Source organism: Rhinolophus sinicus, chromosome 16 (genome assembly GCF_057876585.1).
Source record: "Rhinolophus sinicus isolate RSI-liver-muscle chromosome 16, RSI-T2T, whole genome shotgun sequence".
NCBI classification, from domain to species: Eukaryota; Metazoa; Chordata; class Mammalia; order Chiroptera; family Rhinolophidae; genus Rhinolophus; species Rhinolophus sinicus.
Window position 1 is genome coordinate 45,586,722 of NC_142516.1, and position 15,668 is coordinate 45,602,389.

At 34.8% G+C, this 15,668-nt stretch overlaps 1 protein-coding gene across 2 annotated transcripts in view; it reads right to left on the reverse strand.

Annotated features, from left to right (window-relative positions):
- Positions 1-860: 860 nt before the first annotated feature.
- Positions 861-15,668, reverse strand: part of C16H9orf85 (chromosome 16 C9orf85 homolog) — a 46,491-nt gene continuing 31,683 nt past the window's right edge. Inside the window, exons 3-5 of one of the 2 annotated variants that reach the window (XM_019736676.3) lie at positions 5,013-5,126; positions 3,950-4,101; positions 861-2,696 (exon numbers count right to left, since the gene is read on the reverse strand). In XM_019736676.3, coding sequence (XP_019592235.3) covers positions 2,659-2,696; positions 3,950-4,101; positions 5,013-5,126 — 304 coding nt within the window. In that variant the 3' untranslated portion in view covers positions 861-2,658. Of the gene's footprint in view, positions 2,697-2,822; positions 4,102-5,012; positions 5,127-15,668 lie in introns of those variants that run through there. The other variant, XM_088793224.1, reaches the window with a different exon arrangement.

A 15,668-nucleotide genomic window follows, 5' to 3' on the forward strand; every position in this document is an offset into this window, starting at 1 on the left:
AGACTTGGGATACAGTCAAAAAGGTCTAACGGTAAATGTAACTGGAGAGCTTGAAGGAAAGGTGAAAATAAGAAAAAGTAGCATTTGAAGAAATAATGACCAACAATTTTCCAAGTCTGTTTAAAGACACTGACCAAAAGATTGAGGGAACTCAGAAAACCTTAAGTGGCATAAATTTAAAAATGACACCTTACACATCATACTCAAATGCATGAAAACCAAAGATCAGAAACATCTTAAAGCAGGTTTAACGTGACCCTTCTTTCCATCACCTCCCTGATCTCTCAGGACAATCCAGCTAATCACTCCCTTCCTTGCTGTTCTGTGAATGCGCCTGGCACAATCTTGCTTTAGAGGACTTACAGTGGCTGTTTCCTCTGCCTGAAATACTTCCCCCATGTCTTTCTGGATACTTTAAAAATCATAGCCCTTGGACACCCTCAACTCTATGCCATCCATGTTCTTAGAACTCCAGTCACCCTACCATGCCTTATTTTTTCCCATAGTACTTTACACCTTCTAATATATAATTTACTTATTATGTTTATGGCTTATTGTCTGTCTCTACCCACTGAAAATTTATCTCAGAAAGGATGGGTACCTTAGTTTTGTTGGTTGTCGTACCCCAAGTATCTTGAACAGTACTTTACACACACAGGTGCTCAATGGTTATTTGTTTAATAAATGAATGTTACCTATTACTATTACCATTATTACTCCAAGCCTTTTAGTCACCAAATAACTTGTTCATGTGTATATATATATATATATATATATATATATATATATACACATATATATATATACACACACACACACACACACACACATACACATATATATGTGTATACACACATTCTACATTCCATTTACAAGGAATATATATATAACTTTTCTTTTGCAGAATGTAGGCAAACAACCAAATTGATGTCTTCATTACATTACTAATGAATACACACACACACACACATTTTTAAGAAGGGCACAGCTCACAGTGGCCCATGCGGGAATTGAACTGGCAACCTTGGTGTTATTAGCACCATGCTCTAACCAACTGAACTAACTGGACATCATATATATATATGTATACGCATATGTATATGTATATAAATAAAATCACAAAGTAGCAATAATAATATCAATAATATCAATTGCATAGTGCTCTTATAGATTCTACGCATTTCACCTATCAATGCTTCTATCAACCTCATGGAAACCAAGGCACAGAAAGATTAATCTGTACCAAGTCACCCAGCTAGTAAGTGACTAAACCAGGATTCAGATCCATGCTGAGTTCCAAAAAGAAAATATATATATGTATGTATATATATATATATTAGAAAGGATAATTACTAAAGAAATAAAAGTGAATTAAATATAACAGTGAAATTTAAGTCTGTTTAAAAGAAAACAAAATGTTTCTTAGCACTAACGAATGAAACGCAGATATTAGTATATGTCACTAGGTGATGCTCTTTGTTAAATTTCTGTCCTGGTAAAGTAACCTGAGGAATTATAATTCACTCAGATGGGAAAAAACTTATGTTAGGGCTAATAATAATTTAGTTATCGCTTTAATCACAAGTTACATAGTCCAGAAAATAAATTTATATGCAAAAAGGTAAGTCACACAAATTGGGAAAAAAACTTTCTGTAAGACTATAAGATTAGAATATTGAGACTGCCCCTTAATGAACATGGCCCCTCTCTTCACTTATTTTTATCTTTCTCCATTATGTCTCCATTTTCTTTAATGTCTTCATAAGATTTTGTATTTCTGTCGACAGAGTTGAGTATTTTTAAAACTTATTCCTAGGTAACATATTTATTCCACTGTAATGTTGTCTATGTCTTTACTTTTTTTTAAAAAATAAATTATTTTATTATTCATTTAAATCAAATTTCCAGTCATTACTGTTTTCTTATTTTTTTTTTTTTTTTGGTTTTATTGGGGAAGGGGAACAGGACTTTATTGGGGAACAGTGTGTACTTCCAGGACTTTTTCCCAAGTCAAGTTGTTGTCCTTTCAATCTTAGTTGTGGAGGGTGCAGCTCAGCTCCCGGTTCAGTTGCCGTTTTCTAGTTGCAGGGGGCACGGCCCACCATCCCTTGCGGGAGTCAAAACCTGCAACCTTGTGGTTGAGAGGACGCGCTCCAACCAACTGAGCCATCAGGAAGGCAGCTCAGCTCAAGGTGTCATGTTTAATCTTAGTTGCAGGGGGCGGAGCCCACCATCCCTTGTGGGACTCGAGGAGTTGAACCGGCAACCTTGTTGTTGAGAGCCCACTGGCCCATGTGGGAATCGAACCGGCAGCCTTCGGAGTTAGGAGCATGGAGCTCTAACCGCCTGAGCCACCGGGCCGGCCCCTATGTCTTTACTTTTTTATGTTGAAATATCTTAAAGTAAAATGACATTATACCCTTAAATATTTCAGTATACATTTCTTAAATAACATTATTATACTTCAACAAAACAATTCCTTAATATCATCTATGATCCAAAAACCAAAGTCAATAAATATTAAAAGGGCCTCATGCTTAAAAGTAATTAGAGAAACACAAATTATTAAGGCAAAGACATACATTGCACACATATCAAATTGACAGAAATTTAAAAGTCTGCTACGAAGTGTTGGAAAGGATGCAGAGCACTGGAACTCTAATACATTGCTGTGAGGGAAGGAGATGACAATCCTTCTGGAAAGACAATTTGGCAGTATTAGTTATAGAGAAGACACGATGCCCTCTACCACTGCAATACACAGATACAAAAAGGTGTACCAACAAACAAGACCCGTGTACCAAAAAACACATATAACTATGCTCACTGAAGTATTTTTTTTAATAGAAAAAAATTAAGATAACACAAATGTTCCTCAATATTAGAGAATATAAATAAATTGTGGTATCCATATACAATGGATTAAAACAGTCATGTAAAATGGACAAATCAGAGCTCTTGCAAGAACATGGATCAATTTCACAAATTTCATAATAATGGAATAAAGAGATACAAATTAACATGGATAGTATAAATTTGTTCATGAAAACTTTAAAATCAATGCCTGCCACTTATTTTCAGATGGTTCAGCAAATAATATACATCCATGTCCATCTATTCAGATACAAAGAAAACATGGCAAAATGTTGAATATGAATCTAGGTGGAGTACAAAAGTTCATTGTACTATTTTGCTATTTTTCTTCATTTTGAGATTTTTCAAAATAGAAAAAAAAAAATCAAACAAAGCTAATTTATACTGTTTAGGAGTAGTTTCAGTTTCTTCATCTGGGTGATAGATATGTATGACTTATCTTTATAATTATTTATTAAACTATAGATACATATTTTATGCATTTTTCCATATGTATATTTCACAAAAGAAATGATAAAAAATATGATGAAGTATATAAAAATACTTTCAAAGAAAAATTGCTATATATTTGTTAAACATTATTATTTTAGAAATAAACTTTTTGCTTTGTAACAACCAAACAAAAGAAAGGAGCTCTTATTACATAGGCCATTTACTTGAGATCAATCTATCAAAAGGTACATAATGAGTACCAACTTTTGAGGCTACTAATATAGTAATGTTGTCTGATTTTTCCATGAAATAGTTCTTACACAACCATCAAACTGAATCTTGTTTACTTTGTCTATTTTTCTAAATAATTCCCATGAACGGCAATGTAACTCAATGCTCATTTGGGCAGATACGTTAGCATATGCTACTTAAGAAATTATTATAAGAAAACTCTAGATGAAAGTTTTATAATTATTCAAATATACACAATTTATATTGTCCATGTATAAATGTTGCCAGTTTTTATAGGTTTTTCCGATTTCCTCACTAGGATTTCACAGTATTTTTTTGTGAAAGTATGACTGTAACAGTCAAAAGTTGCTAGAAATTTCATATTTTCAAACTCTGATTCAGTTATGTTCACCTGTTTGATTGTCATCTTCTTCTGAGTCATCTAAATCAATATCAAAATCTAAATCTTCATCACTTTTTTCTTCATTTTTGCTGCAGTTTCTTCTATACTTGGAACGTACATTATTTTCAGTATTTTCTGTCTTTTCTGGTTCTTTATTAAACCTAACGATGGAAGAAAAAACTTCTCTTTATTTCTCAGGCTTTCATTATTTAAGTGTATAGACTGAAAAGAACTTTACACTACATTCCTGATTAACAGAAGCCTAGTGACATGGATGGACCTAGAGAACATTATGTTAAGTGAAATAAGTCAGAAAGAGAAAGACAAATACCGTATGATCTCACTTATATGCGGAATCTAAAGAAAAGAATAAGTGAATGAACTAATCAGAGACAGTTTTGGAAACATGGAGGAAAAACAGAGGGTTGCTAGAGGGACGGGGGGGTGGGGATAAGGGGAAGGTGAGAGGTTTTGAAAAATAGTCGGTAACCACAAGATGGTCATGGGGGTATGAAAATTAATTTGGGGATCGTACAGAGGGATAGTGGATGGGGGGAGGGGGGTTCACACAGTGTGAGGGATATAAATGATAAACGTCTAAGTTTTGCTTTGTCTTGTGCACCTGAAACTAATAAAAACAAACAAACAAACAAACAAACATAAAAAACAGAAGCCTAGTGAAATAAGTATAGAGAAAAAGATACTTAAAGACGAACTTAAGATCTAACCAATTATAATACTGCTGTCAATAAAGTAGGCTGAAACGAATTAATACATACTGCCCATTGAAGAAAAGCAGTTGTATAATAAGAAAGTCTTTTGTAATGGTAATGAATGTAAACTTCATAGATAAACATTTTAATTTCCTAAAAGTACAATGTTTCATTTTTATTTTAATGACAAAAATTTTAATAAATAATTAAGAATTCTTTCCTGCTAGCTAGAAAAAGTCTACATTGGTGTGACATATTGCAACTTAAGACTCTTAGAGCTACTGAATGTTTCTCTTAAAAAAAATTCACATATCAGTTATTAAAAGAGTAAAATCCCAAACATAAAAAGACATACTCACAGAGTAACAATGTCTTCTTTCTTGCCGCACTTTGCACAGACTTCAAGTTCACAGGCACATGGTCTACACATTATGTGATAAGAATCCTTCACTGTCTTTTGTAAACATTTAACACTGAAAGTGGAAAATGAAACCAAATATTAACTTTTACTAATTACCTAAGATTTATTTGATGAAATGAGGGGGTGTAGTTAAATGCATAGGTGAAAAGCCTAAAAATCAAAATACCTAGATTTTAACCTCAGTTAGATGTTTATTTATATCACTTCAGACTAATTATAAAGCACCTCTAGATAATAGAGTACTTGAGTAAAAAATAATAGTACTTGAGATTTATGTACTTTCTTAAAAGCTTTAAAAAATGTCATCAGTGAATACTGATACTTTACTTCTTTCTTTCCAGTTTGGATGCCTTTTGTGTGTTTTTTCTTGCCTAATTGCTCTGGCCAGGACTTCCAATATTAGGCTGAATAAAAGTGGTGAGAGTGGGCATCCTTGTCTTGTTCTGGGTATTGTTCCTGTAAAGTTTCAGCTTTTCACTGTTGAATATGATGTGAGCTGTGGGCTTGTCATATATGGCATTCATGGTGAGCTACATTTTCCCTCTACAGCCACTTTGTGGAGAGTTTTTATTGTAAATGGATATTGAATTTTGTTCAATACTTTTCCCGCATCAAGATGATATGATTCTTATCTTTCATTCTGTTAATGTAATACATATCATTGAATGATTTACAGATGATAAACTATCCTTGCATCCCTGGAATAATCCCACTTGATTATGGTATATAATCTTTTTAATATAGTGTCGAATTTGGTTTGCTAAGATTTTGTTGAGGATTTTTACATGTGTATTAATCAGGAATATTGACCTATAATTTTCTTTTCTTGTGGTGTCCTTGTGTGGTTTAGGTATCAGGGTAGTGTTGGCCTCATAAAATAAGTTTGGAAGAGGTTCCTCCTATTATATTTTCTGGAGGAATTGAAAAGGCTTGATATTAATTCGTCTTTGAATGTTTCGTAGAATTCACCAAAGTGAAGGTATCTAATCCTGCATTTTTGTTTGTTTTTCCCCAAAAAAGACATACAGATGGCCAACAGGTTCATGAAAAGATGCTCAATATCACTAATCATCAGGAAAATGCAGATCAAAACCACAATGAGATATCCCTTCAAAAAGCTATTATCAAAGATTAGAAATAACAAGTGTTGGCAAGGATACAAAGGAAAGGGGACCCTTGTGCACTGTTGGTGGAAATGTACATTGGTACAGCTGCTATGAAAAAGAGTATGGAAGTTTCTCAAAAAATTAAAAACAGAACTACAATATGATCCAGCAATTCTACGTCTGGGTATCTATCCGAAGAAAATGAAAACATTAACTTGAACAGATATGCAAACCCCCATGCTCATTGCAGCATTATTTATAAAAGCCAAGAAATTGAAGCAACCTAAGTGTTCACTGATGGATAAATGGATAAAGAAAATGTGGTATATACGTACAACTGAATATTATTCGGCCATAAAAATGAAGGAAATCTTGCCATTTGCAACATGTATAGAACTTGAGGGCATTATGCTAAGTGAAATAAGTGAGATAAAGACAAATGCCATATGATCTCATTTATATGTGAAATCTAAAATTAAAAAAGCAAAACCAAAACCAAAAAATCTAGTTCATAGATACAGAGAGCAGACTGGTGGTTGCCTGAGGCAAGGGGATAGAATGTGAGAGAAGGGGATCAAAAGGTACAAGTTTCCAGTTATAAAATAAATAAGCCATGTATAGCATGGTGACTATAGGTAATATTACTGTACATATTTAAAAGTTGCTAAGAGAGTAAATCCTAAAAGTTCTCATCACAAGAAAAAATAATTTGGTAACTGTGTATGGTAATAACTGTTAACCAGACTTACTGTAGTGATCATTTTATAATGTATACAAATATCAAATCATTACATTGTACATCTGAAACTAATATAATGTTGTATGTCAGTTATACCTCAATTTGGATTTCTAGTCAAGATGGCGAAGTAGGTAAACGCTGTGCTTAGTTCCTCTTACAACCACATCAAAATTACAACTAAACTACAGAACAAACATCATTGAGAACTACCCGAAGTCTAGCTGAACCAAACCCTTCCAACTAAAGGTTCACACAGAAGAAGGCCTATAAAGGAGCTCTCCCATAAGACTGTCAGCTGATATCTCAACAGAAACTTTGCAGAAGGAATTGGCATGAAATATTCAAAGTGATGAAAAACAAGGACCTACAACTAAGATTATTCTGCCCAGCAAAGCTATTACTTAGAATCAAAGGACAGATACAGAGCTTCCCAGACAAGAAAAAGCTAAAGGAGTTCTTCACCACCAAACCAGTATTACAAGAAATGTTAGAGGGACTTCTTTAAGACAGAAGAAAAAAAGATATAAATGTAAATGAATTAAATCAATCAAAAGACAGGGTGGTTGAATGGATAAGAAAACAAAACCTTACACATGCTGCCTACAAGAGACTCACTTCAGATAGAAAGACATACTTGTACATAGACTGAAAGTAAAGGAATGGAAAAAGATATTTCATGAAAATGGAAACGGAAATAAATAAAAAAAAGCAGGGGTTGAAATACTTATACCAGGCAAAATAGACTTTAAAAGAAAGGTTATAACAAGAGACAAAGAAGGACCCAGTAATACACTTCTGGGTATTTTTCTGAAGATACCCCAAATGCTATTTCGAGGGGACGTATTCATCCCTATGTTCATTGCAGCCTTGTTTACAAAGGTCAAGATGTGGAGACAGCCTGGGTGTCTGTTGATGGATGAATGGATAAAGAGGAGGTGGTACATATATACAATGGAATGTTGCTCGGCCATGGAAGAGAATGGGTTCTTGCCATCTGCAGCGGCATGGATGGGCCTGGAGGGTATTGTGCTGAGTGGAGTATGTAAGACAGAGAAAGACAGATGCAATGTGATTTCACTTACATGTGGATCTAAGAACAAAATTAACAACAAAACAGATTCATAGATACAGAGAACATTGTGATGGTTGCCAGATGGGAGGGAGGTTGGGAGAGTGGATGAAAAAGGGGAAGGGATTAAGAAGTACAAATCGATTGTTAAAAAGTAGTCATGGGAATGTAGGGGATAGCATAAGGAATACTGTCAATAATATTGTAATAACTATGTATGTAAAATGTCTGATGGGTATGACATTTATCGGGGTGATGGGAGGGGATTTGAGGGGCAGGGTAAAATAGGTTAAGGGATTAAGAGGTAAAAATTGCTAGTTATAAAACATTGGATGTAAGGCACAGGGAATATAGTCAATAATATGGTAATAACTATGTATAGTGCCATGTGGGTACTAGTCAGGGGGATGACTTCTTGAATTATATAAATGTCTAACCACTATGCTGTATATCGGAAATGAATATAAAGTAATATTGACTGTCAACTCTAACTGAAAAATTTCAGAAAGGGGGAAAAAGTTGAAGAGGAGTAAGTCCAAATTTCCAGGTATAAAACAAGTCACGGGGATGTAATGTACAGCATAGGGACTATAGTCAATAATATTGTGATCGCATGGTAGTGTCAGATGGTTGCTGGACTTATGGTGAGCACTTCTTTAGGTATATAAATGTTGAATGACTATGGTGTACCCCTGAAACAGATATAACTCTGTATGTTAGCTATATTTTAATTAAAATCTTTAAAAAAAAGAAAAGAAATTAAACCTCAATTTACAAAAAATTAAAAACTTTTGTGCATCAAAGGACATTATCAAGAAAGTGAAAAGAAAATTTTACTGAATGGGAGTAAACATTTACAAATCATACCTGATAAGGGATGTGTATCTAGAATATATAAAGAACTCCTAACTCAGTAGTAAAAAGACAAGTAACTCAACTAAAGATAAGCAGAAGATGTGACTAGACATTTTCCCAAAGAGTATACCTGGGGTGCCAAAAAAATGTATACAAGTGGACACTTTGGTCAACGTTGCTCAAGCAGTAGTTCACCACAATCAGAAGTGTCTGGACACTGATGGTAACCACTTTGAGCACCTCTTGTAATTGCAGAAGTCAAACATGACTTGCATTCATTTTTTGTTATTGGTATATATTGAATATTACAATTTTAATACAGTTTTCCTTTCTTTAAATGTGTATACATTTTTTTGGCACCCTCTGTATATAAATGGCCAGTAAACACATAAAAAGATGCTCAATATCATTAGCCATCAGGAAAATGCAAATCAAAGCACAACAAGGGCCGGCCCAGTGGCTCAGGTGGTTAGAGCTCCATGCCCCTAACTCCAAAGGCTGCCGGTTCGATTCCCACATGGGCCAGTGGGTGCTCAACCACAAGGCTGCCAGTTCAACTCCTCGAGTCCCACAAGGGATGGTGGGCTCCGCCCCCTGCAACTAAGATTGAACACGGCACATTGAGCTGAGCTGCCGGTGAGCTCCCGGGAGGCTCAGTTGGTTGGAGTGCGTCCTCTCAACCACAAGGTTGCCAGTTCAATTCCTCGAGTCTCACAAGGGATGGTGGGCTGCGCCCCCTGCAACTAGCAACAGCAACTGGACCTGGAGCTGAGCTGCGCCCTCCACAACTAAGACTGAAAGGACAACAACTTGAAGCTGAACAGCACCCTCCACAACTAAGATTGAAAGGACAACAACTTGACTTGGAAAAAAGGCCTGGAAGTACACACTGTTCCTCAATAAAGTCTTGTTCCCCTCCCTTCCCCAATAAAATCTTTAAAAACAAAAACAAAAAAAAAGAAAACCGCAATGAGATACCCCCTCATACCCACTAGGATAATTATCAAAAAGAAGTACAATAACAAGCGTTGGTAAGGATGTAGAGAAATTGGGATCTGTGTATTGCCGGTGGGAAACAAAAAGGTATGGTCACTTTTGAAAACAGTTTGGCAGTTCCTCAAAAGGTTAAATATAGAGTTATTATATAACCCAGGGACTGCATTTTTAGATATATATCCAAAAGAATTGAAAACATATTTGCACACAAAAACTTGTACATGAAATTTTATAGCAGCATTATTTGTAATAGCCAAAAAGGTAGAAACAATCCAAATGTCCACCAATTGACAAACGGAAAAATAAGATGCATAGCTACACAATGGAATATTACTTAATAAAAAAGAATTAAGTACTGATAAATGTTACAACATGATTGAAAAAATAATGCTAAATTAAAAAAATCTAAAACAAATAATATATATTATATGATTCTGTTTATATTTAATGTTCAAAATCAGCAAATGTATAGAGACAGAAAGCAAGCTGCAGGGGATGGTTGGAGGCCATAGTATTGACTGCTAATGAGTACAGGGTTTCTTTCTGAGACAACAAAAATGTTTAAAAATTGATTGTTGTGATGGTTGTACAACTCCAACATAATAAAAGTCAAAGAATAGTATACTTCAAATGGATGAACTATAGCACGTGCATTAAATCTTAATAAAGCTGTTTTTAAAAAGTAAAACAAATTGTTAGACATAAGAAAAACATGGAGTGAAAGATACAAGATGTAAGAAATCCACTTTAAACATAAATATATTGATAGTTAAAAATAGGACAGGAAAAAAACATGCAAATACTAATCAAAAGAAAGTTAGAATGGCTACATTATTATCAAAATGGACTTTCAAGCAAAGAAAATTGCTAGGTATAAAAAAAGGATAATAACATGACAACAAAAGGATCAATCTTCCCAAAACACATAATAATCCTAAATGTTTATGCAGCTAACAACAGGGTATTAAAATAAACAAGGCAAAACTATCGAACTAAAGAGAAATAGCCAAATCCACAATTACAACTAGGGATGTCAATGTAACTGATGGGACAAATAGACAAAAAAAATCAGTAAAGATATACAACACCTGGTAGATAGAAGACTATCAGCCAAATTGACATTTATAGAACACTTCACCCAACAAGAGCAATATATTCTTTTTAAGTACACATGAAACACTTTCCAAGATAGACCATATCTGAGCCATAAAACCAACCCCAACAAATTAAAAACAAAACTGAAACTTATACGAAGTATGTTCTCTTACCACAGTGAAATTAATTAGAAATCAATAAAAGAAAAATATCTGGAAAATGCCCAAGTATCTATAAATTAAATTACTTCTAAATAATCTACAGGTTAAAGAGGAAGTCACAAGGGAAATTAGAAAATATTTTTATTGAATGAGAATGAAAACACAGCATCAAAATTTTTAGTCAGACAGAAAAAGCAGAGAACCATATGATTTCACTGATATGTGGTATATAAACCATAAACAACAAAAGAACAAGATAAACAAATGAGAAACAAACACTCATAGACACAGACAATAGTTTAGTGGTTACCAGAGGGTAAGGGGGGCGGGGGGTGGGAGATGAGGGTAAAGGGGATCAAATATATGGTGATGGAAGGAGAACTGACTCTGGGTGGTGAACACACAATGTGATTTATAGATGATGTATTACAGAATTGTACACCTGAGATCTATGTAACTTTACTAACAATTGTCACTCCAATAAATTAAAAAAAAAATTTTAGAATGGCGATAAAGAATCTTGGGAAATTATATAATTAAATGTTTACATTAAACAAGAACTATCTAAACTTCTACCTTAAGAAAGCAGAAAAAGTAAACTCAGAGCAAACCAAAGGAAGCAATATTGATATGAATAGTAATAAATGAAATTTAAAACAGATAGAGAAATTCATTAAAACAAAAAACAGGCTCTTTGAAAAGATTAATATAACATAAACACATAAACCAGAGTGATCAGGATAAAAAAAGAGAGGACGAAAAACAACCAATATCAGGAATGAAAGAGGGAAGAGCACTACAGATTCAAAGATCTAAAAGACTATAAATGAAATTTTACTAAAAACTCTATGCTCATAAGTCCAACAACTTCATTGAAATGGATAAATTCTGGAAAGAGATACTATCAAAACTTGCTTAAGAACTTTGTAAGAGGTATAAATGATAAATGTCTAACTATTACATTGTTTTGTACACGTGAAACTAATTTAAAAAATGCAAAAAAAAAACCCTCGCTTAAGAAGAAGTAGTTAATCTAAAAATTCCTCTATCCATTAAAGAAAATTTTAATCATAAATAAAAACTCTCCAACAAAGAAAACTCCAGGCCCAAATACCTTCATGAGGAATTGTATCAAACATTTAAGAAATAATACTAATTTTACACAAATCGTACCAGAAAACAAAATAGGAAGGAAAAGTTCCTAACTCATTTGATAAGACCCTAACATGAAGACGAAGACAAACTTACAGACCAGTATTTCTAATGAACATACAGGTAAAAATCTGTGACAAAATGTTAGCCATTCAAATCTAGCAATATATAAAAAGGATACACATCGTGACCAAGTAAGATCTTTTACCCAAGGGCAAGCCAGATTCAATATTAATATCAATAAACGCAATTCACCAAATTAATGTTCTAAGGAATAAAAACCATATGATGATCTCAATAGATGCAGAAAAGCATCTGACCAAATTTATCATCCACTCATAGTAAAAATGCTTATCAAAGTATGAGGTCTGACAATTAAGTTCACGAACTTGTTACAACGCTGTTGCTAACCTGTTTTTTGACATCAGAGGGATTATTCATTATGAATTTGTACCAACTGGACAAACAGTTAACCAAGTTTACTATTGGGAAGTGCTGAAAAGCCTGCATGAAAAAGTTAAACGACCTGAATTTTTCACCAACAATTCATGGCTCTTGCATCACGACAACGCACCCGCTCAATGACACTGTCTGTAAGGGAGTTTTTAGCCAGTGAATAACTGTATTGGAACACCCTCCCTACTCACCTGATCCGGCCCCCAGTGACTTCTTTCTTTACCCAAAGATAAAGGAAATACTGAAAGGAAGACATTTTGATGACATTCAGGACATCAAGGGTAATATGACAGCTCGGATGGCTATTCCAGAAAAAGTTCCAAAATTGCTTTTAAGGGTGGACTAGGCACTGGCGTTGGTGCACAGCTTCCCAAGGGAGTACTTCGAAGGTGATGTAGTGATATTCAGCAATGAGGTATGTAGCACTTTTTCTAGGATGAGTTCGCGAACTTAGCTGTCAGGCCTCATAATTCAAGCTCAGACGTACTCGCGACGGCACACAAAAACATGCAACAACAATAATGAACACCACTCAGCACGACAGCGCCACACCTCCACGTGAACACAGCTGTGAGACACTGAAATACCAAGGTTATGAAACCTTACTGAGCTGTTTGTACAGTGCTGCCCATGTAAGCGCACGGTGGCAAGTTCACGAACTTAATTGTCAGACCTTGTAGGTCAATGAGATAAACTCCAGAAATAAACCAAGACGTATATCATCAATTAATTTCCAACACAGTACAAAGGGAATTCAATGGAAAAAGGATAGTATTTCGACAAATGATTATGGAACACTTGGAGAGCCACAAAATTAAAAAGAAATGAATCATAAATTCAAATGTAAAACCAAGAATTATATAACTTCTAGAAGAAAGCACAGGAGAAAATATTGGTGGCCCTAGGCTAGGCAAAGATTTCTTAGCTACAACAACAAAACTATGACCAATAAATCCTGATCTTCAAAATAAAAAATTTCTCCCACTCAGGAGACAGTACTAAGAGAATAAAAAGGTCAAAGGCTGGCAGAAAATATTTGCAAAACAACATCTGATAAAAGATTTATACCCACAATATATAAAAAACTTTCAAAACTCAGTAATAATAAAATAACTCAATAAAAATAACAGCTAACGATATGAACAGAATTTTTCCAAAGAAGAAATAAGGATGCAAAATGAGTACATGAAAAGATGCTTAACATCACTGATCATCAGAGAAGTGCAAATTTAAATCACAATAAGATACATAGTTCCTCACTTACAGCTAACATATCTGCAACTCTCATATACTACTGGTGAAAACGCAAATGGTACAGCCACTTTGGGAAACAGTTTGACAGTTTCTTATAAACATACCGTTCTTAACATACAACCCAGCAATCTTAGTGCTAGGTATTTTTTCAAGAGAAATTAAAACATGTTCCCACAAAATTCTGTACACAAAAATGCCATGGCAGTGTAATTCTGAATCATCAACAACTAGCAAAACCCAAATGTCCATCAACTGGTGAATGAATGAACTACTACTGGTACATCCTTACGATAGAATACTTACTACTACTCATCAATAAAATGGACCTAACTAGTCATCCACACAACAGGGATGAATCTCACATCCACTAGGCCAGGTTAAGAAGTCAGCCAGAAAAGACTACATACTATATTATTTCACATATAGGATATTCTGGAAAAGGTAAAAGTACAGGGAAAGAAAACAGATCAGTGTGTGCCAGGAACTGGGACTTGGGGAGGAGTGACTATAAAGTGGCATGAAGGAACGTTTTGGGGTAATGGAACTGTCCCTATATTTTAATTGTGGTGTCAGACTTACGTCTGTACTCATTGTCACAACTTATAAAACTGTTGTTAAAAACAACAGGCCCAAATGGATTCACTTATGCTAAGCCCCAAGTCACCAGAGATTTAATGTCAATTTTGGCTCCCCCAGAAATGGAATTTAAACCAGTCAAAACCAGGAATCGCCTAATCAGCACTAAACTTGGTAACCTGCCTGATAAATCCCTGATACCGCTTAAAGAGAAGTGATTTTGCAATAACCAACCAGCTTTTTTCTCTAACTTATTTCCCACTCCCTTCTTCCTATAACAGTCTCATTTTGTACAGCTCCTTGGAGCGCCTTTCTATCTGCTAGATAAGATGCTGCCTGATTCATGATGTTGAATAAAACTAATAACATCTTTAAAATGCGATAAGTTGAATTTTATTTTTAACACTGTACACTACAAAGGGCGAATTTTACTCTATGTAAATTATACCTTCAAGAGACTTGACTTGAAAAAATAATTCGAATTTTTAAAAAAAAAACCTCTTTGAATTACAACCTAAGTTAAAATATTTATTAAAGAATTTCTGTTAACTTATTTGGTATGTTGGTGTTTTGACTTTCCAAACAGCTTTACTTAATTATTCTAAAACAAAAATAGATTTAAAAATGTATACCATTAAAACACACACAGTTATAATAATCCAAATGGATTATGAAAATTTTCAGTGTTTTTTGGCTATAACTTTTTAAAGCTTTTTTTTTTTTTTTAAACATTTTATTGGGGAAGGGGAACAGGACTTTATTGGGGAACAATGGTCAAATTGTTGTCCTTTCAATCTTAGTTGTGGGGGGTTCTGTTCAGCTTCAAGTTGTTGTTCTTTCAGTCTTAGTTGTGGAGGGCGCAGCTCAGCTCCAGGTCCAGTTGCCGTTGCTAGTTGCAGGGGGCACAGCCCACCATCCCTTGCGGGAGTCGAACCGGCAACCATGTGGTTGAGAGGACAGGCTCCAGCCAACTGAGCCATCCGGGAGCTCAGCGGCAGCTCAGCTCAAGGTGCCGTGTTCAATCTTAGTTGCAGGGGGCAGAGCCCACCATCCCTTGCTGGACTCGAGGAATTGAACTGGCAACCTTGTGGTTGAGAGCCCACTGGCCCATGTGGGAATCGAACCGGCAGCCTTC